The 22046-nt window shown below is 42.9% G+C and overlaps 1 protein-coding gene across 11 annotated transcripts in view; it reads left to right on the top strand.

Annotated features, from left to right (window-relative positions):
* Positions 1–22046, top strand: part of PRDM2 (PR/SET domain 2) — a 127749-nt gene that overhangs the window by 70028 nt on the left and 35675 nt on the right. For 5 of the 11 annotated variants that reach the window (XM_054541451.1, XM_063714928.1, XM_054541458.2 and 2 more), the window contains 2 exons: positions 5209–5319; positions 10567–14983. The exons of 2 other annotated variants lie outside the window; for them this stretch is intronic. In XM_054541451.1, coding sequence (XP_054397426.1) covers positions 5209–5319; positions 10567–14983 — 4528 coding nt within the window. Of the gene's footprint in view, positions 1–1236; positions 1293–3872; positions 4345–5208; positions 5320–10566; positions 14984–18803; positions 20368–22046 lie in introns of those variants that run through there. 4 more of the 11 variants (XM_054541454.2, XM_054541462.2, XM_009235013.4 and 1 more) reach the window with 3 other exon arrangements.

The following is a 22046-nucleotide window of genomic DNA, read 5'->3' as shown; positions in this document are numbered from 1 at the left end:
CTACGTAGGAGGCTGAGGCAGGAAGGATCACGTGAGCCCAGGAGGTCAAGGCTGCAGTGAATCGAGATCATGCCATCGCACTCTAGCGTGAATGACAGAGTGAGAGACAGAGTAAGACCCTGTCTCAAAAGAAAAAGTATGCATATTAAGTCATTATTGATATTAAGAAGTAACTGTAAGAGAAAGATCATTTTTAACATTTTGTCCTTGAGTTTTTTTTTTTGAGACAGAGTCTCGCTCTGTTGCCCAGGCTAGAGTCCGGTGGCGCGATCTCGGCTCACTGCAACCTCCACCTCCCGGGTTCACGCCATTCTCCTGCCTCAGCCTCCCAAGTAGCTGGGACTATACTACAGGCGCCCACCACCATGCCCGGCTAATGTTTTTGTGTTTTTAGTAGAGACGGGTTTCACCGCATTAGCCAGGTTGGTCTCGATCTCCTGACCTCATGATCTGCCCACCTCGGCCTCCCAAAGTGCTGGGATTACAGGCGTGAGCCACCGCACCCGGCCTTCTTTTTTTTTTTAAGGTGGAGTTTTGCTCTTGTAATTCAGGCTGGAATGCATGATCTCGGCTCACTGCAACCTCCACCTCCCGGGTTCAAGTGATTCTCCTGCCTCAGCCTCCCAAGTAGCTGGGATTACAGGTGCCCTCCACCATGGCTGGCTAATTTTTGTATTTTTAGTAGAGGTGGGGTTTCACCCACCATGTTGGCCAGGCTGGTCTCGAACTCCTAACCTCAGGTGATCCACCTGCCTCGGTCTCCCAAAGTGCTGGGATTACAGGCATGACCCACTGCTCCTGGCCCTTGAGTTTTCTTTCTGGCTTTACAGCTACTGTAGTCGTGTGGCATTGGGCAAGTTATTTCACATCTCTGCCCTTTGGGTGTCTCCCTTGTAAAGTGATTTATGCGTTGGGACTTTGGGGGCTTCTAGCAAAATTGATCCATTAAGTGGTAGGGGCATCAGTTTTACAATCAGGGCACAGTACAGGCCCAAGAATGAATATACTACATAGGTCTTATTCTCAGCAACTAAGTACACAGTTAAACATTATTTTTGGCACATGAGCACCTTGATGCAGTAGATAACTGCTGTTTTCCTTCTGTTGTATTCAATTTCTCATCTTGATGTATTCATTTCTTTTCCTCATGCACATAGTGTTCTCCTGTCCCTCTGCTGTTCTTTGTCATCATTTCCATTTCACTTTCCTTGTGTTTCATTCCTCTTTCTTGTCTAGACCAAGCGGAGCAGCCAGCTGGCAGTAGCGCCCTGTAGGACCCCCAGGACCCGATGGTAAGTGCACTTGTGTGCTTGCCAGGCCTCCCAGCGTCTCCTGCTCCTCTGCCTCACAGAGAGAAGCTCACAAATGCCGTCTCCCCTCTGTAAATGTCCTTATGGGTTTGGTTTTTTCTTTTAATTTGATGACAATATAGGACAGAAATCAGGTGTCAGAAGAAATCAGTACTGGTTTAAGGAAATGTAGCAGGTTCCACCACCTGTTGCTGCAATATTCGGCAGTTGTGAGGGACACCAAGCATGTGTATGTGTGGGCAGGAACCCTGGTTCTGCTTTCTGTTCTGCCATAGACTAATTAGTTCCCCTCTGGCCCTGGCCTTCACTTTCTCCCATAAAATTGAAGGCAGGACAGGTGATTTCAATAGCCCCTTCATCTCTAGTCCAAGGCCCTCACGACGAGACTGAACTTAACAGATGGTTCTCATGAAGATTGAGAACACTGTTCCAGGTGTCAGATAATCTCAATTCCATCGATGAATGATAGACTCCTGGTAGACTCATTTCCTTGATAAACTAAGTGTGTTGGTATTCACCAAATTTAGTTTGGTGGTAAATTTAGTTCTTCATCGCTCCATTTTTAGAATTGGCTTATTAGTGTTATTCAAGTACTTTTTGTAATTTTTAATACGTGTATAGACTGTCGAGTTTCATATGTCTTTAGTGATCCAGAAATGCATTGATCTAGTCCAGTGGTTCTTAACCTGGGGAAATCTTCTCCCCGGGGGACATCTGGCCATGTCTAGAGACTTTGGATTGTCACAATTAGAAGGGGGGTGCCACTAGCATCTAGTAAATAAAGGCTACAGGTGCGCTTAAACATCTTCCAGTGCATCAGACAGCCCACCCCACAGACATGGATTATCTGGCCCAGATGTCGTTCATGCTGCGGTTGAGGCGCCTTGGTACCCCGTAGCGGTCTGTGGCGGGATACCCTCCTTCGTCCTCTGATAGGATACTGGAGATGTACCTACTGCAAATGGCTTCTCCTCACAGTGGATTAGGTTTCCAGGGTCATGGCTTTTAAAGAGGACACCTGGAGAGAGAAAAGGGAGTTCTCACTGATTAGGTTTTGTTTGTCCAAAAAAGGGCATTTGACATTTAGTATCAGCTAGGTGCTCTAACGTTCTTTTAGGTAGGGAATAAAACTTAAAATAGCACTTTACATTTTAGACGGTTATGTGATTTCATTTTGAGTGCATCTTTTTGAGTACAATCTTAAGATTGTACTTCCTTTTGTTAAAATATAAATCTAGACATTTTACTTATTTAATACTCTATTTACATACAGAATAGTGTACTTTGCTTTTTATATGACCTACAGACTGGGTTTGTATAGCACTGGGGAGGTTGTAGAAAAATCTTTGCATTTCTTTTGCAAGTGACTGTATTACAAGAAATTGACATCTGTTTTTCTATTAAATTTTACAATGTGGCCCTTCTTTAAATGTATGTAAGGTTTATGCAAGGAGTGAAGGTTTAGATTACACCTCTCCATTTAAATTTATTTTAAAAGCTCATACTAAGTAAGTACTAGGTAAATGATCAGTAAAAAAAAGGCCACATTCCTTGGCCTGTTTGGGGGTACCTGAGGGGTATGTCTTATAAAAATGTCATTGTTCGGATTCAGGGAAAAAGGTTTCTGAATATGATTTTTGAATCTGTGGGCTACGCCAGGAACTCTCTCTTCACATGGTAATAAAAGAAGCCATGAATTTCCTCACACATCAGTTGCAGCACAGAGAAGTTATGTCAGTAGTCATTTATATTTGCATTATGGATGTGGGTGGGCAATAAGCATTTTGTTTGCTCTTAGTAATCTAATACGGGCTGAGCATCATACACAGGCAGAACTAGCTTATGTCATAAACATAAGAAAACTGATGGAAGGAGGTAGAATCCAAATTCCCTTAAACAAAACTGGATCCCTGAAGAACCTTTGTCATTATCTGATTTAGACAAAATGCTGTTAAGTTGACAAAGGGAGAAAGAGTCGCAAGAGGAGGTTATGCCTGTGGAAAGGTACTTAGATGTTTGTGCCCCTTATGGAGGGGATTGGCTTATAATTCTTCACCTGGAGACGCATGTTGGTCATCTCCATGCAGATCCTTCACTCTTATTACCACCAGAGTGTGGTCCCAGTGAAGAGTGTGCTCTTTTCTTGAGTTCCATTTTAAGTGCCTTTGGAAATGAATGGATAGACAGGCTATCAGGAATTTATTTGCTCAAACCCTTACAAATGTAGTGGCAAAAACATCGGATTTCCTATGCGCTGAAGAATTAGGTATGTAGGCCGGGCATGGTGGCTCATGCCTGTAATCCCAGCACTTTGGGAGGCCGAGGCAGGTGGATCACGAGGTCAGGAGATCGAGACCATCCTGGCTAACACGGTGAAACCCTGTCTCTACTAAAATACAAAAAATTAGCCAGGCCTGGTGGCGGGCACCTGTAGTCCCAGCTACTTGGGAGGCTGAGGCAGGGGAATGGCATGAACCGGGGAGGCGGAGCTTGCAGTGAGCCGAGATTGCGCCACTGCACTCCAGCCTGGGTGACAGAGTGAGACTCCGTCTCAAAAAAAAAAAAAAAGGTGTTTAAAATGGTATTTTAGAATTTGCATTTTAAGACTAACAAGCAAAATGACTGTTAAGGTTGTGTCTCAAATTTTTGTCAAAATCTGGTGCTGTTTTTTAGGATTTGTTTTTGCTTTGTATTGTGCTTGATGTTTCTACTTTTAATCTAGATGTTTTCAATGATGCTATTTTATGTCTCTGACCTCATTTTTGTCTGTTTACATTTTTAGCTAATTATGCTTCCCGGTAGTGATTCTCTGTTATGGAGTATATAACTTTACGTGTGTATAGCAGCTTTAAGTCGTTTTTAGTTTGATTTTACTAATGCAGAGGTAAAAGGTGTCAGAGGCTTGTAGTTCTGGAAGCTGGTGGAGGTTTGTCTGCGGGAGAGCAGTGGAGAAAAAGGAGGATTGTTAGGGAAGAATGGGGATCTGTCTGGATCTGAAGACTGAAACACCAGCTTCCAGAAAAATAGAAATCTGGTAATTAAAAAATGTAAAAGAAAAGTTACAAATTCTGCTTCAATCCTAAAGAAACTGGGCTTCTGACTTCTTTAGTATTATTACTCCTATAGATAATTGTTTCTTACCTTCATGACTTTAGTTCCGTTGTTCCAGCTTATCAGAACAATGTTGCAATTTAATCTTACCTTGTAAACGTATGGTATCACTTGGAATGCAGTCGGTGTTTCTGAATTCCATCCTCTGAATTGTTAATGAAATATTGACCTGGACTGGACCTCCAGTCAGATCCCTTAGGGCTCTCAGAGTGCCATGCTGGTGGACAGTGAATTATTCATAATTACTCTGCATTTGGTATTTGAGCCATTGTGAATGTGTATCTTTTGAAATTCAGCAGAATCTCTGCTTCTCTTGTTTTGCTTCCAACAATTATGGATAATCATGTCTTAGCTAAAAGGGCCCCAAGTTATAACATACTGTTTTTCTCTAATATGCTTCTTACAAATAGCCAATCCCTATTAGCTGTGTGGCATTGAAATTCAATGCTATTACTAATTTTCCTTTGACATCAATAGTAACGTTACCTCATAATTTGATAGTCATTATAGCTATGAAGGGAACTAATGCCCAAGATTCTCAAAAATGCAAGATTGATGTGTTTCTTTCTTTTCCCCTCTGTCATAATTTACTTATATAACAGAGTATTTACAGTCATCATTCATTCCTTTCTTTAGGAATCCAAAGTGGTAATTGGGCAGGAATATACAGTGTTCTTGATTGGATTAATAATTGTCTTTTCAGTAATTCAGAATAACACATGAGGGAATGAAAGAATGAATGAATAAATAAAAAAGAATGAATAAATTAAAAAAAATTGTGTTTCAGGGAAGAAAAAATCCCAGGAAAATAAAAACAAAGGAAACAAAATCCAAGACATACAACTGAAGACAAGTGAGCCAGATTTCACCTCTGCAAATATGAGAGATTCTGCAGAAGGTAAGCTTGCGATATTGGCCTGGTCTGAATTGGGTGTCTATGTACCCAGTGAATTTAACTTTGTATCTCTTTCTGTTGTCCTTCTGAGAATCATTTAAGATCTTTACGAGGTTAAACAGCAGAAAAGCTGCCTAAATTTAATATGGTAAACTGAGCCTTCTATATGCTACCTTCCCTTCAAACAATTGTGAAAGACTTTTCTTCTTAAAAATGAACTTGTTCCCTTGTTAAAATAAAATGAGACCAAGTGTGGTGGCTCACGCCTGTAATCCCAGCACTTTGGGAGGCTGAGCCAGAAGGATCTCTTGAGGCCAGGAGTTTGAGACCAGCCTGGGCAACATGTGAGACCCTATTTCTACAAAAGAAAATAAAATAAGAAAATTCACTAAGATGATGGCATGTGCCTGTAGTCCTAGCTACTTGACAGGCTGACGTGGGAGGATCACTGGTGCCCAGGAGTTTGAGGCTACATTGAGCTGTGATCCCCCCACTGTACTCCAGCCTGGGTGACAGGGCGAGACACTGTCTCTAAAAAAATAAAAATAATGATAATAAAATGAAACATATGATTGCATTTAAAAATAGCATAAAGTTCAAAACCATCAAAAAATAGTGATAGCAAGGACATGAGGAGGCACCTGGGGTGCTCGTTGTTTTCTGTTACTCATCTGTGGAATGGTCACATGGGTATATATATTTAGTGAAAATTTTATCTTGCTATATACTCAACTATTTGTACACTTTAATACATGTATGTTTTATACTTCAAATTAAGCATTTACTTACAGTGTCAAACAAGACTTTGATTTTTGTATAACAGAACAAAAAGTGTACAGAATGAAGTGTGTTTATGTTTCTTGTTAGAATTTAAATTCTTATTTTCTCTCTTCGTGTTTCTCCCCTTAAAATTTTCTCCTTTATAGTCCCTCTGATGATAATATTCTAGGCCTGTCATGACGTAGGAATCCAACCAAGAGGCATGGATTGAAAGTTAATCAGAAAGACAGCTTGCCCTGTGCTCATTGCAGTTGGGCCGCCATATTGAGACTATTGATACAGAAGGGAAGGAGGTGTGTCTTAATTTGCCATGGGCAAATTTTTGCAGATTGCAGCTTACTTGAGTTGTTTATAGTGACCCAAGTAGGCAAATTTCAGAAGACAGGTTTGCGACTCTTTTAAGAAATATTTGTAGAGGAAAATAACCAAAATATTTTGGATGCCTTTCATAACCATTTTTAAGCACTGTTTGTGATGATAACATTCATAGAAGATTATAATTTTCTGTGCCATTTTATGAAACAAGAATAGTCAAGTTCATTTCCCCAGAGTCTTAAAACCCAGTTCTGCCTCCTCATTGCAGGTGTGCCGAGAGGTTTTTTGAACAACAAAAATTACTAAGGAACCTCACTACCTTTGGTGGTAGAATTAGAAAACAGATTCAGCAGTCATCTACTCCCCTTCAGTAATTCAAGGCAATTATTTTTCTCCTGATACATCATCAGGTCCCATGAAAAATGACACTTGCTGGCCCGGCGCGGTGGCTCATGCCTGTCATCCCAGCACTTTGGGAGGCTGAGGCGGGTGGATCACAAGGTCAGGATATCGAGACCATCCTGGCTAACATGGTGGAAACCCCGTCTCTACTAAAAATACAAAAAAATTAGCCAGGCGTGGTAGTGGGCGCCTGTAGTCCGGGAGGCTGAGGCAGGAGAATGGTGTGAACCCAGGAGGCGGAGCTTGCAGTGAACCGAGATCATGCCACTGCACTCAGCCTGGGCAACAGAGCGAGACTCCATGTCAAAAAAAAAGAAAAATGACACTTGCTCTTTATCTCCCAGTATGTGGCACAGCTGGTCAAAGTGGTGTCGTAGGCTTCCCCTGAATGTTCTGCGTTGTCCTCAGCAAATGGTCTATACCATGAGCAAACAGTTCAGACTCTTCTTTGTGCTCCCAAACCTCCCTTTATGTTCAGAACTCCACAGACCACGTAAAGTGCGTGGACCCACTCTGGCATGGGCCGTGCTTGTTAATGGAGCTGTGCAGACTTCGGTTTACATTACTTTGGACAGTTTTATATCTGGGATTGTTTACCAGTCATGGGGAAAGACATTTTTTTCCCCATCAAAAGAAGCCACAGATTTTGACTGAAAATGAAGTCTATTAGGAAATTTCTGAGCCTTAGAGTTGCATTTTCTGTTGTCTCATTTCAACTCCTTGGCAGTATTCTGGGTCTCTATTGACAATGTCTTTGAAAAGAGAGGTAGCTCCTAATTTGAAATACGTTACTACCGTCGAATGACTGGTTTCCCACTTTGTGGAAAGCTCATGGAATTTATGAAATTAGTCTCGGGGGAGAGAAGGCTGTTTCTGTTCGGAAACAGAAACCTCATTGCTAGTAAATGTAGTAGCAGATGGGAAACAGTAATTCCCGATATTCCTGGGAAACAGCAAGGGGGCTAGGACTGAATAAGTGAGCTTGTATGAGTCATACCTGGCATTGACCTCTTCCCCACTGTATCCACGCAGTCCCCATGAGCAGTAGCAGGCCTCTCAGATCGTGAGGGTCTGGCTGCTCTTTTCTGCCTCCACTGCCTCTTCCCCTTTCCTTCTTAGCACAGCAGCCAGCATCTCCATTCTCATTCTGTTCTGCCAGTCTTGCTCCTCGGCCTCCAGTGATGACCTTCCCCCATCCCTTCACCCACCCTACAGCCGAATCTCCCAGATGGCAGTCTCCTGCTTTCAAATACCTTCAATGGCTCCCCACTGTCCCCAGATAAGTCCACATTCGTTTACAGTGTTCTCTGTGTTTTGATTCTTTTCTGCTTGCTTTTCCTCTTCTGTCCTTAATTCTTGTGTTCTTCAGGTTCAGTCTGCTTAGTCCTTTCTCTAAGAAGCCTTTCCTGATTATGACATGAGATGCTTCCGTACCCCACTCACTTCCATAAACACAGCCATTAATGTTCTGTAGTTTCGTTGCCTTCCTGCTTGTGTGTGGCTTCTATTAAAGTGAAGCTCTCTATGGGTAAGGATCTTGACAGTCTTGTTTACCTAGTACTGGCAGATAGTGGGTGGTAAGTCAGTATTTGCAAGTGATTGGGGGAACAGCCAGGTAATGTAGCCTGGAGAAGAAGCCAGAATAGCTCTGCCTCCTCCGTGGAGCCTTTCTTAACTCTCCTAGTGCCTGCAGTAGAGGGGCCCGCTTCTGCAGTGCAGCAAGTGGGACTGTCGTGACAGCAGCATTGGGGACCATTCCTACTAGCACGAAACCGCGATTACAGCTTCTGTCTTTAAGAATCCCCTGTTGTCCCAGTGTTTTCTTCCAGTCTCTTCTCCGTTTCTTTTTCTTTACAGGTAAACTTGAAAGAGTGGCTAATAGTCTCCCTGTCTCTCCATCTCCTTCCAGTCTCTTAGGAACTCTGTTAGACATTTGTCCCCACTACTCCACTTGCTGTCACAATCACAAGACCTCTGCCTTGGCAGATGGAATGTTCCATTCTCAGTCCTCATTTTATCTAACCCATCAGGAGTTCTGGACACAGCTGATCATGCCCTCCTTGAAGCAGTTTCTTTACTTAGCCGAAAGGGCCACCACTCTTGGTTCTCCGGACACCTCACTGGCCTTTCCCCCAGCCTCAGTCGGGGAGTCATCTGGGACACAATCCTCTCATCCCTCTTCTGCCTGCGCTCACTTGCCAGGTGACCTCATCCAGTCCAGTGCTCTGAATACCTTCTCTGGCCTTTTCTAGGACTTTGAAATTTCTAGGCCAGCCTCTTTGTTGAATTCCAGATTCATATAAAGCTGTCTACTTAATATATTCACTTGGATGTCTATAATCAGGTACCTTAAACTTTAGCACGTCTGAAGTTAGCTTTTGATTTCCCCCACAACCTGCACGTGCACACAGACCACAGTTGCTTCTCTTGTGGTCTTCCAACATTTTATTAGCCAGGATTATCGCAGTTCCGTGGAATCTCCTCTTCTCTCTCCCCACAGCCAGTCAGCAGGCACGTTGTCAACTTCATTGCCAAAATATATCCAGAGCACTTGTAGTCCCGCCCTGCTGCCACCCCTGTGCCACCATCCTGCCTCTCCTGGAGGATGCAGTGGGCCCCATCTTGTCCATCTGCCTCCACCCTTGTCACCTAGGGTTCACTATCTTCCTTGTAGTAACCAGAGTGATTCTCTTGAATACAAGTCAGATTATATATTTCTGTTAGATCTTTCTGGTAGCTCCCTGTTTTCACTCAGAGTAAAAGCCAGCAGCCTGCAGGGGCTTGTGTAAGTAGGCCCCTGTTTGCATCTCTAGTCTTACCTCCTGCCCTCACTTTGCCCAGCTTCCCCACCTCACCTCACTGACGTCTTTGCTGTTCTTTGAACGCATCTAGTATGTTCTTGACTCATCGCTTATGCATTTTGAGGGTTCCTCTATCCAGTAGGGCTCCTCCTCCCACCTCCCCTCCCCAATATGTGCATGCCTCATTTTCCTTAGGTCTCTCCTCCACTGTCACCTTCTAAGCAAATCCTTCCCTGACCGCCTTCTACCACCCCTCAGGTGGGCTAGGCCTAGGGACTCTGAAGTGACTGCAGATTTCTGTTCCCTTCAGTGAGATGCTCCTGAGTTTTTAATAACTTGGCTGGGCTTAGAAGAGATGATCTCCAAAGATTGTCTAGCTCGAAAAACTTGTGATTACATGATTCTGGAAAATGTTCTAGCTTCTGAGTATAACGTTTTAATTAAGAGAGAGAGAGAGGATCATTTACTCCAGACAGACTTCCAAGGATCTAACCTGGTGATATGTCTGGTAAAGAACTGTTTCCAGTTTGGAATCATGAGAAATTAGAATTTACAACTACTCCTAAAATGTAGTATTGACTACTCCAACACAATTTTAAACACTACAGTTTCTGTAAACAGAGTTGTATCTATGTGCAACTAAACACAAAACCCCACTCCACATGGACATCCTTGTCTGTTGCGTTCGTGTATGTATCCTCACTGCCGGGAATATCGCCTGGTACGTAGCTGGTACTCTAAATACTTGTTGAATGAATGGATGAATGAAATGGATTCATATCCCATACAACTTTGTCAATTAAGTATATAAAGTAGAAGTAATTTATTGTTCATCATCATCTCCCTTATGTTTTAGGTGGTAAGAGAAATAACTTGAATCATTCAAATTGTTCACCAAGTAGCTGGTTTCCCATGCTTCACTTCCATGCTTCTGTTTCCATGTGCTTTCTAGGTCCTAAAGAAGACGAAGAGAAGCCTTCAGCCTCAGCACTTGAGCAGCCAGCCACCCTCCAGGAGGTGGCCAGTCAGGAGGTGCCTCCAGAACTAGCAACCCCTGCCCCTGCCTGGGAGCCACAGCCAGAACCAGACGAGCAATTAGAAGCGGCAGCTTGTGAGGTGAATGATTTGGGGGAAGAGGAGGAGGAGGAAGAGGAGGAGGATGAAGAAGAAGAAGAAGAAGAAGAAGATGATGAGTTGGAAGACGAGGGGGAAGAAGAAGCCAGCATGCCAAATGAAAGTTTTGTGAAAGAGCCAGAAATACGGTGTGATGAGAAGCCAGAAGATTTATTAGAGGAACCAAAAACAACTTCAGAAGAAACTCTTGAAGACTCCTCAGAGGTAACACCTGCCATGCAAATCCCCCGAACTAAAGAAGAGGCCAATGGTGATGTATTTGAAACGTTTATGTTTCCGTGTCAGCATTGTGAAAGGAAGTTTACAACCAAACAGGGGCTTGAGCGTCACATGCATATCCATATATCCACCGTCAATCATGCTTTCAAATGCAAGTACTGTGGGAAAGCCTTTGGCACACAGATTAACCGGCGGCGACATGAGCGGCGCCATGAAGCAGGGTTAAAGCGGAAACCCAGCCAAACACTACAGCCGTCAGAGAATCTGGCTGATGGCAAAGCATCTGGAGAAAACGTTGCTTCGAAAGATGAATCGAGTCCTCCCAATCTTGGGCCAGACTGTCTGATCATGAATTCAGAGAAGGCTTCCCAAGACACAATAAATTCTTCTGTCGTAGAAGAGAATGGGGAAGTTAAAGAACTTCATCCGTGCCAATATTGTAAAAAGGTTTTTGGAACTCATACTAATATGAGACGGCATCAGCGTAGAGTTCACGAACGTCATCTGATTCCCAAAGGTGTACGGCGAAAAGGAGGCCTTGAAGAGCCCCAGCCTCCAGCAGAACAGGCCCAGGCCACCCAGAACGTATATGTACCAAGCACAGAGCCCGAGGAGGAAGGGGAAGCAGATGACGTGTACATCATGGACATTTCTAGCAATATCTCTGAAAACTTAAATTACTATATTGATGGTAAAATTCAAACTAATAACAACACTAGTAACTGTGATGTGATTGAGATGGAGTCTGCTTCGGCAGATTTGTATGGTATAAATTGTCTGCTCACTCCAGTTACAGTGGAAATTACTCAAAATATAAAGACCACACAGGTCCCTGTAACAGAAGATCTTCCTAAAGAGCCTTTGGGCAGCACAAATAGTGAGGCCAAGAAGCGGAGAACTGCGAGCCCGCCTGCACTGCCCAAAATTAAGGCCGAAACAGACTCTGACCCCATGGCCCCCTCTTGCTCCTTAAGTCTTCCTCTTAGCATATCAACAACGGAGGCAGTGTCTTTCCATAAAGAGAAAAGTGTTTATTTGTCATCAAAGCTCAAACAACTTCTTCAAACCCAAGATAAACTAACTCCTCCTGCAGGGATTTCAGCAACTGAAATAGCTAAATTAGGTCCTGTTTGTGTGTCTGCTCCTGCATCAATGTTGCCTGTGACCTCAAGTAGGTTTAAGAGGCGGACCAGCTCTCCTCCCAGTTCTCCACAGCACAGTCCTGCCCTTCGAGACTTTGGAAAGCCAAGTGATGGGAAAGCAGCATGGACCGATGCAGGGCTGACTTCCAAAAAATCCAAATTAGAAAGTCATAGCGACTCACCAGCGTGGAGTTTGTCTGGGAGAGATGAGAGAGAAACTGTGAGCCCTCCATGCTTTGATGAATATAAAATGTCTAAAGAGTGGACAGCCAGTTCTGCTTTTAGCAGTGTGTGCAACCAGCAGCCACTGGATTTATCCAGCGGTGTCAAACAGAAGAGTGAGGGTACAGGCAAGACTCCGGTCCAGTGGGAATCTGTCTTAGATCTCAGTGTGCATAAAAAGCATTGTAGTGACTCTGAAGGCAGGGAATTCAAAGAAAATCATTCAGTGCAGCCTATGTGTAGTGCTGTAAAGAAAAGGAAACCAACCACCTGCATGCTGCAGAAGGTTCTTCTCAATGAATATAATGGCATCGATTTACCTGTAGAAAACCCTGCAGATGTGACCAGGAGCCCAAGTCCTTGTAAATCTCTAGAAGCTCAGCCAGATCCTGACCTCGGTCCGGACTCTGGTTTCCCTGCCCCTACTGTTGAGTCCACACCTGATGTTTGTCCTTCATCACCTGCCCTGCAGACACCCTCCCTCTCATCCGGTCAGCTGCCTCCTCTCTTGATCCCCACAGATCCCTCTTCCCCTCCACCCTGTCCCCCGGTATTAACTGTTGCCACTCCGCCCCCTCCCCTCCTTCCTACCGTACCTCTTCCAGCCCCCACTTCCAGTGCATCTCCACACCCATGCCCCTCTCCACTCTCAAATGCCACAGCACAGTCCCCGCTTCCAATTCTGTCCCCAACAGTGTCCCCCTCTCCCTCTCCCATTCCTCCCGTGGAGCCCCTGATGTCTGCCGCCTCACCCGGGCCGCCAACACTTTCTTCTTCCTCCTCTTCATCTTCCTCCTCCTCTTCGTTTTCTTCTTCATCTTCCTCCTCTTCTCCTTCTCCACCTCCTCTCTCTGCAATATCATCTGTTGTTTCCTCTGGTGATAATCTGGAGGCTTCTCTCCCCATGATATCTTTCAAACAGGAGGAATTAGAGAATGAAAGTCTGAAACCCAGGGAAGAGCCCCAGTCTGCTGCTGAACAGGATGTTGTTGTTCAGGAAACATTCAACAAAAACTTTGTTTGCAATGTCTGTGAATCACCTTTTCTTTCCATTAAAGATCTAACCAAACATTTATCTATTCATGCTGAAGAATGGCCCTTCAAATGTGAATTTTGTGTGCAGCTTTTTAAGGATAAAACGGACTTGTCAGAACATCGCTTTTTGCTTCATGGAGTTGGGAATATCTTTGTGTGTTCTGTTTGTAAAAAAGAATTTGCTTTTTTGTGCAATTTGCAGCAGCACCAGCGAGATCTCCACCCAGATAAGGTGTGCACACATCACGAGTTTGAAAGCGGGACTCTGAGGCCCCAGAACTTTACAGATCCCAGCAAGGCCCACGTAGAGCATATGCAGAGCTTGCCAGAAGATCCTTTAGAAACTTCTAAAGAAGAAGAGGAGTTAAACGATTCCTCTGAAGAGCTTTATACGACTATAAAAATAATGGCTTCTGGAGTAAAGACAAAAGATCCAGATGTTCGATTGGGCCTCAATCAGCATTACCCAAGCTTTAAACCACCTCCATTTCAGTACCATCACCGTAACCCCATGGGGATTGGTGTGACAGCCACAAATTTCACTACACACAATATTCCACAGACTTTTACTACCGCCATTCGCTGCACAAAGTGTGGAAAAGGTGTTGACAACATGCCGGAGTTGCACAAACATATCCTGGCTTGTGCTTCTGCAAGTGACAAGAAGAGGTACACGCCTAAGAAAAACCCAGTACCGTTAAAACAAACTGTGCAACCCAAAAATGGCGTGGTGGTTTTAGATAACTCTGGGAAAAATGCCTTCCGACGAATGGGACAGCCCAAAAGGCTAAACTTTAGTGTTGAGCTCAGCAAAATGTCGTCGAATAAGCTCAAATTAAATGCATTGAAGAAAAAAAATCAGCTAGTACAGAAAGCAATTCTTCAGAAAAACAAATCTGCAAAGCAGAAGGCTGACTTGAAAAATGCTTGTGAGTCATCCTCTCACATCTGCCCTTACTGTAATCGAGAGTTCACTTACATTGGAAGCCTGAATAAACACGCCGCCTTCAGCTGTCCCAAAAAACCCCTTTCTCCTCCCAAAAAAAAAGTTTCTCATTCATCTAAGAAAGGTGGACACTCATCACCTGCAAGTAGTGACAAAAACAGTAACAGCAACCACCGCAGACGGACAGCGGATGCGGAGATTAAAATGCAAAGCATGCAGACTCCGTTGGGCAAGACCAGAGCCCGCAGCTCAGGCCCCACCCAAGTCCCGCTTCCCTCCTCATCCTTCAGGTCCAAGCAGAACGTCAAGTTTGCAGCTTCGGTGAAATCCAAAAAACCAAGCTCCTCCTCTTTAAGGAACTCCAGCCCGATAAGAATGGCCAAAATAACTCATGTTGAGGGGAAAAAACCTAAAGCTGTGGCCAAGAATCATTCTGCTCAGCTTTCCAGCAAAACATCGCGGAGCCTGCACGTGAGGGTACAGAAAAGCAAAGCTGTTTTACAAAGCAAATCCACCTTGGCGAGTAAGAAAAGAACAGACCGGTTCAATATAAAGTCTAGAGAGCGGAGTGGGGGGCCAGTCACCCGAAGCCTTCAGCTGGCAGCTGCTGCTGACTTGAGTGAGAACAAGAGAGAGGACGGCAGCGCCAAGCAGGAGCTGAAGGACTTCAGGTAAGCTCAGGAGCTGGTGGGAGGGAAAGACCGGGAAGGCGACAGTATCCTTGCCTACGGGCGTTTTTTTTTTGGTTTCTTGTTGCTTTTTTTTTTTTTTTTTTTCCACTTAAAGGAAATAGCTGTTGTATAAGTTAAAGGCATGAAGGGTCATTGCTTTGGCTGCTTTTAGAGATGAATAAATAGTTCTAATTTCAGACTTAGGACTCACAAGGTAGTGCTACTTCTTTAATATGGCCAGATGTAAATTGAATTTAAAACTATAGAAAAGCTCTCAAAAATACTCTTAAGAAAAGATGAAATCCTCTCAAACTTCCTTTAGGTCTTGGCTGATAGCTCAGTGTCACGTGTCTTATTTTCCGATCATAGAACATTTCTTAGATTAAGACGGGTCACTGAGTTCATTAGTAAACCATGTTACAATCTTGTTTAATATTTCTGTGACTTCAGCATAGATGTAGTACCTGAGACTTTCTTTCAGAATTGCCAGTGCTTAAATTTTAACAATTGATTGCATTGGTCAAAACAAAACAAAACAAAACATAGTCCTTTAAAAAGGCCTTATGCACTGTCCCCCACCTCCTGAGCTCAGCCATAGGACAGTAAACAAGTCAGGTTCTGGATGGGAAGCAGAGCAGGGGAGACGTGCTTGGAACTCCAGGCAGGACCCTTGTGGCCGTTTCAGGCCTGTGTGTTACCCAGGGCATGTCAGCCTCATTTGTCAGTGCCTTTGTTTCCCCAGTAATGATAGCAGGATTTGTCTTAGATTTGAAGTGACTTTACTGCTTTATACCCTGTGCTTCCTATATTAAGAACTGTTCTCAGTGACAGATGAAGAGAGAGGGCAGTGGTTAAATTTGTTACATTGGATTCTCAAACTTTCTAAGTCCTTTGTCCGAAGTGGATGTGCATTGGAATTCCTGCTGTTTCTGAATAGTTCAGTCTTGTGAAAATTACTCATCAGATAGCATTTCTGCAAAATACTTTTAAGTCTTGTAATTTCACGGTATGCCACCTGACTCTAGGCTTTCATGCTATAGCTTTTGGTGTCTGAAAATTCTTTGGTGTTTTAAGCAAGCAGAATTTTAGGGATCCTAAGTGTGGACACGACTGCCATTTTGTAGAGGTCACGAGGACACAGAGGTGCCATTAGCCCTGCATAATTGATCAGGTAGAATTTTTAATGCTGGTGTGCCTTAAATCACAGCTAAAGATAGAGAAGAATCATTAAGTAAGGCTGATTTGAATGATTTACTGTAGGATTAATGGATCAGATTTTTAAAAAGCTACTTCATAAATGTGTTAAATATTTAGTTGCCATAGGTCTGACCAATGCTCGGTCTCTGGCCACGGCACATACATAGGTAGCATCTTGGAGGTTAGCTCTGCTGAAAATAAGCACCTGTGTTATCAGCTGTCAAAGCTGCTTGCCTTTAGTAATTGAATTGTGCACCTGTGTGTGCTCAGTCTGTGTTCTGGAGGCACCACACCAACAGGACATGATCAAATTGAGTCCTTTTCAAGTTGCTTATGTCTTCAACAAGCAGAATGGGCCTTCATTTTCACAGATTGTACTGTAAAACCCCTCCCAGGTGGTTGATGCTTTAGAATGTACTGTTTCTATCCCTTTTGTCTTCAGTATTATCTAAAAGAAATGCTTGTTTTGTACTGGGCCCCACTTACACAGTTCAAGGTTAAAGTTGATTTGGAAAAATTAAGTTCTGCAAAGAAAAGCTGTCAGATTGACTATAAATTTATGAAGCCTATTCAGATAGCCTCTACCCAGTGTCTTTTGAGTAACCTTTAAGGCTAAAAGTTGATTTGGAAAAATTAAGTTCTGCAAAGAAAAGCTGTCAGATTGACTATAAATTTATGAAGCCTATTCAGATAGCCTCTACCCAGTGTCTTTTGAGTAACCTTTAAGGCTACAAAGGACTAAAGGGCCTTAAAAATCATGTCTCTTCTTTGCTCCAGTTAATTTTCATTATTTTGCTTTGTTTGATAGTTAACAGAGGGTTACCTTGCTGGAGTGAAATTTGGCCTAAAAGGAAGCACAGAAGAATCAGATAAGAAAACATTGGTATTGTCCTAACCGTAGATGGTAATGACAGGCATTGGTGGCAGCTCTTCCTCCTCTGTGTGAGGTGCTGGAACTGTGCTGTGGACACATCTGTAGGTCAGCAATGTGATCCAGGGGTCCACTTACCAAGTCACCATAAACCTGTGATGTGTTCTTGGGAATTAGAAAACAGATGTTCATCAAGATATATTTTGACTCTCTGGACACAAAAGTGGGCATTTCTTTAAAGTGTTTGTTTTGGTGTTAGTACTTTGTAGTGAGTTTAGCACAAAACTGGGATTCCTAAACTTAGACCTGGGTAATACGATGATTGTCACTAACGTGTCGCCCAGGGCTCGTAGAGAGGAGGCCTCAGCCTCAGTGCATATTTGTTACATTACACTAATGAGTTTGAACTACAGTCGTCTTCCTGTTTAAGTATAGTTCTACTTGTAAATTTTGTGTAGGGATGATTCCTGACACAAGGAATCATCACATCTGTTACATGTCGAGGAATACTCACTTTCACTGTGTTTGCAGCTTGCTTTACTTACCCTGTTGGGTACACAGGGATTTCTTACAGAACAGGCAGCACATCATTGTCCTGTGTGTTTCTTTACAATAAGCTGTGATTAAGAGCTAGTTTTCGATACTCAGATATTTTACATGTGAATGCCACTTTAGGATTCCACAGTTTTTCAAGTATATGCTTGCAATCAGCCATATGATTTTTCCATGAGTTTTCTACTTAACACTGAGGGTCATTTCCTGGAACACAAGCCATGGTGCCAGACAAGGTGTCAAAAAGCCATGTGCTCCAAATATTTTTCTTAGGACAAAACACAGGAAAGCAGACATGCCACAGTCATTCAGGTTCTCCTGCTGCAGCTCTTACTACAGTGACCCACCCCTCAGCCCTCACCATGGCTTTCTGGAGTGCTGCGTTTAAATCTGTTGCTAAGGGTTCATTTCCATGGGCTCCAATAAAGCAGAAAGGGAAGGAAAGGTGTATTCTTTACTCACCTCCTACCCATCTTTCATCTTTGTAAACCCCACAGTGTTTTTGGGTTCTCTCTTTTTTTTTTTTTTTTTTTTAATGAGATGGAGTCTCGCTCTGTTGCCCAGGCTGGAGTGCAGTGGCGCAATCTCGGCTCACTGCAAGCTCTGCCTCCCGGGTTCACACCATTCTCCTGTCTCAGCCTCCCGAGTAGCTGGGACTTCAGGGGCCTGCCACCACGCCCGGCTAATTTTTTGTATTTTTAGTAGAGATGGGGTTTCACCGTGTTAGCCAGGATGGTCTCGATCTCCTGACCTTGTGATCTGCCCGCCTTGGCCTCCTGAAGTGCTGGGATTACAGGTGTGAGCCACCGTGCCCGGTGTTTTTGGGTTCTTTAATGCTTCTTTTAGAGCCACATTTTTCTTTTCAAACCGAGTTCCCATCGCAGTCAAGAAAACAAAGGTAGAGAAGCAAAATGAAATTCTAGACCAAGTTTTTCCATTTACCAGGAATTGATTAAAAAAATAAAGTGCTAATTTCTCATGCCTCCATCTCTGCTACACCGCTTGGAAATAAATGCGTGTAGTTCCTTGCAGGGTGTATCTTTCTGGGTAGGACGCTCGTTCCTAAATGCCTTCAGTCATGTGTGTGTTGTCGTCTTAATAACATTTGTCTTATGGTCTATTCACCTTTTTCTTTAACATGGTCAATTCATGTAAGGTTATGTTATGTTGTCATTTATCTTCAGTTTTCTTATTTTCTAGGAACTTCCTGTAGAAAAGCCCCCAAAACAAAACAAACCTTAATTGACTAAAAGGTATTGCATGCTCAACTTAGGATAAGCACTACGGCAAAGGATACGAAATCTACCAAGCTTGCAAGACCAGTTGAAGCTGACTCAAAAATCCTAACATTCAACTGATTGCCGGCAGGCTTAGAGTCAGGCATCTGCTGCTTCGGTGGGGGCCCAACGCGCATGCTGGGCGCCTGGGTGATTGAGATCCAAAGAGAAGGGCACTGTAAGACAGGCCAGATGAACTGGCTCCTCGTCATGGGACTGGTACCTCAGATCTGAGCATGGCCCTTGTTTTTGGCACGTAGCGGAGAAAGGATTGATTTGAACTTAACCTTGCAAAGCAAGTTCTCTGTTTTAGCAGTAGTTTGTTGTAGGTTTCAGGGATGACAAATTTGGATGCACTCATTTAAAATGTTTTGGTCACATATCAGCTCTTGATGCCTTTCTTTTAAATTAATTATAGACAGAGAGAGGCATTTAGCTGATCTCTTACCCTGGTATTTCTTTTTTTGTTGTTTTCGTTTTTTTAAATCACAAGTAGATTGCCAGCGTAATGGAGAGGAAACCAGATTGGATACGGACTCTTTTTTATGCCTATTCTGGTGTTGCGTTTGTATATCCAAATGGACGTTATCCTCTCAGATTCTTATCTGGCACTAATTTATAACTATTATATTATCAGAGACTACGTAGCAATATATCAATGCACAGGCGCATCCCAGGCCTGTACAGATGTATGTCTACACGTAAGTATAAATGAATTTGCATACCAGGTTTTACACTTGCGTCTCTAATAGAGATTAAAAACAACAAATTGGCCTCTTCCTAAGTATATTAATATCATTTATCCTTACATTTTATGCTCCCCCCCCCAAATTAATGACTGAGTTGGTGGAAAGCGGCTAGGTTTTATTCATACTGTTTTTTGTTCTCGACTTCAAAAGTAATCTACCTCTTAAAAATTTGTAGTTTAATATTTGTTTGGTGAATTTGTGCCACTTTAATCCTTCCACTATCATTCCCATTTTGTTACATTTCTGTTATGGGGACTTTATGTTGAAATATTGTATAAAGCATTTGTAGCAATTTAAAAATAAAATATTTAAAATTATTTAAATTGTTTTGGACGCTTCAATTGTATTATATGTGATTTACATTTCACTTTTTTTGTTGGCGTTGTTAACCCGGAGAGTGCTCCTGTATTGAACTTTGCTGTTAGTTATTTTATTTGCTTCTTTTTGGAGAGTGCTATAAAAGACTATTCTAATGAAAACATTAAAATTTACAATTTGACATACAAAAAGGGGTTGTCCATTGATTTTAACCAATGTAGCACTGAGAGAGAGAGAGGTTAATTATAGATAGACAAGAATGGTGTTTGCTGTTTTTCCCCTCCCAGCATTGAAATCACTGGGGCTTGTCAGATGTATTCAAAAAAGATTTTTTGTGCTATTGCTGCAAACACTTAATAACTAGAGGAGAATTTAAACAATGCATTTTATATTATTGTAACCAATAAAAAACTTTCTAAACATCTGTGAAAGGACTGCATTTTGTACATAATTGGGAGCAGTTAGGGGGTGAAACAAGGTATGTGGAGGATTGTTCAGAGCCCGCACTCTAATTTAAAAATGCGGCATCTACTCAGCCCACCTGGCGTCTGTTCACTTGTTTCTATTTGACAGTAACTGAATATGTGCTCATTCCAGTTGGAATTCTATGTAGAGGGTGGACGTGTAGTCAGACAACGGTGCCGAGAAGTACCTTGTGAACTCACTCGGGTAAGAGTAAAATACAAAATAATTTCATCTGTGGGGTCTCTGTGCTTCCTAAAAGTTTACTCTAGTTTGTGGATTGATGTTTATTTCTATGGACTTCCAAAGAATGAAACCAAAAAGTTGTGACATACTCAGATTATGTGAAATTGCCGGGGTTTTTTAAGATTAAAAATGGCTGACTATAAGCGGTTTCCTACAGTTCATCATCATAGCACTTTGCTAACCACATCTGTCTGTCACTCCTCAGGGAAAGGTGGTGAAGGGATAGCCAGCTTCCCTTGGCCAGATGTTCTGGCATACGATATTCCTCCCTTAGAAAAACACGGAGGAGAGAGGTTGGTGGGAATCTGGAAGTGGTCTTCGATATTAGTAGTTTTAAACAAATGAGGCTTGAACACACAGCAGTGCCCTGTGAGGAGTTGAATGTTGTGAGAAAGAGCACAGTCTTGGGGGAGAACTGGATTTCCATCCTAACGCATCTGCCGGCTGTTCATCCCTTCCCTGTGCCTTCAGTAAACGGGCCTCCAACAAGCGCCCTCCATGGCTGCGTCTTTGGTGTTTTAGCCTTGGGCAAGTTCCTTTACATTCTGGATCATAGTTCCCAGTCTGCAAAAAGTGGGGAGTGGACTGGCTGGTTTCTGAGTGTGCCTTCTAGGAGGAGATCTTTTCTCCTGGATCTAGATGCTGTCAGACACAAGCACTGGACTGAAAGGGTGGGATGATGGCTCGGTCTCCACAGTGTCCCTGGGTCTGCTTGGAACATGACAGGGACTCAGATGTTTACTGGAGGAGTCACCAAGGAACCACATCACATCCATCTCACCAAGGGAGAAGCTGCCCTGTTTGGGCTGCTTTGGCTCTTTTATGTTAGAGTTAAACATTTTAAAAAAATCAAAAGCTAATTAAAGCCTTCCGTCCCTGTTACCATTGAAACATCTCACAGTGTTTCTGGTAAATGCCTTGCTAGGCTGGCTGTCTTGTCCTGGTTGTTATAAGTACTTTCTAGCAAGATATTTTACAAATTCAACTTAATGTATTGAGTACTTAATGTATGCCTGGCTGTGTTGTAGGTGCTTAGGATACATCTCTGAACAAAATGGACAAAAATCCTGACGTCTGTGGGGCTTGTATTTTCATAGTGGCTTTTTCCCCCACTTTATACTTCATATTCCAAACCTCCTTGCTGTCACAATTCCCCAAAGGCTAGGTGGTCAAGGAGATGCTTCTAGCTTAATATCTGAATGGCAATAATCTAGGTGACTGCCGGCTTTTAATACTTAGGTTAAAATGACTCTACTAAAATTATAGCTCACTTAATGCATTTAATATTTTATTCATGTGTATTTTGATTTGATATTGAACCTCGCTTTGAATATATTGACTTGAATCCATAAAAAAAATCATAAAGGGCAATTTACCTTGAAAGTGGATTA

Source organism: Pongo abelii, chromosome 1 (genome assembly GCF_028885655.2).
Source record: "Pongo abelii isolate AG06213 chromosome 1, NHGRI_mPonAbe1-v2.0_pri, whole genome shotgun sequence".
Lineage (NCBI taxonomy): Eukaryota > Metazoa > Chordata > Mammalia > Primates > Hominidae > Pongo > Pongo abelii.
Note: the sequence above shows the minus strand (reverse complement) of the source record. Positions and strands in the feature narration are given on the sequence as shown.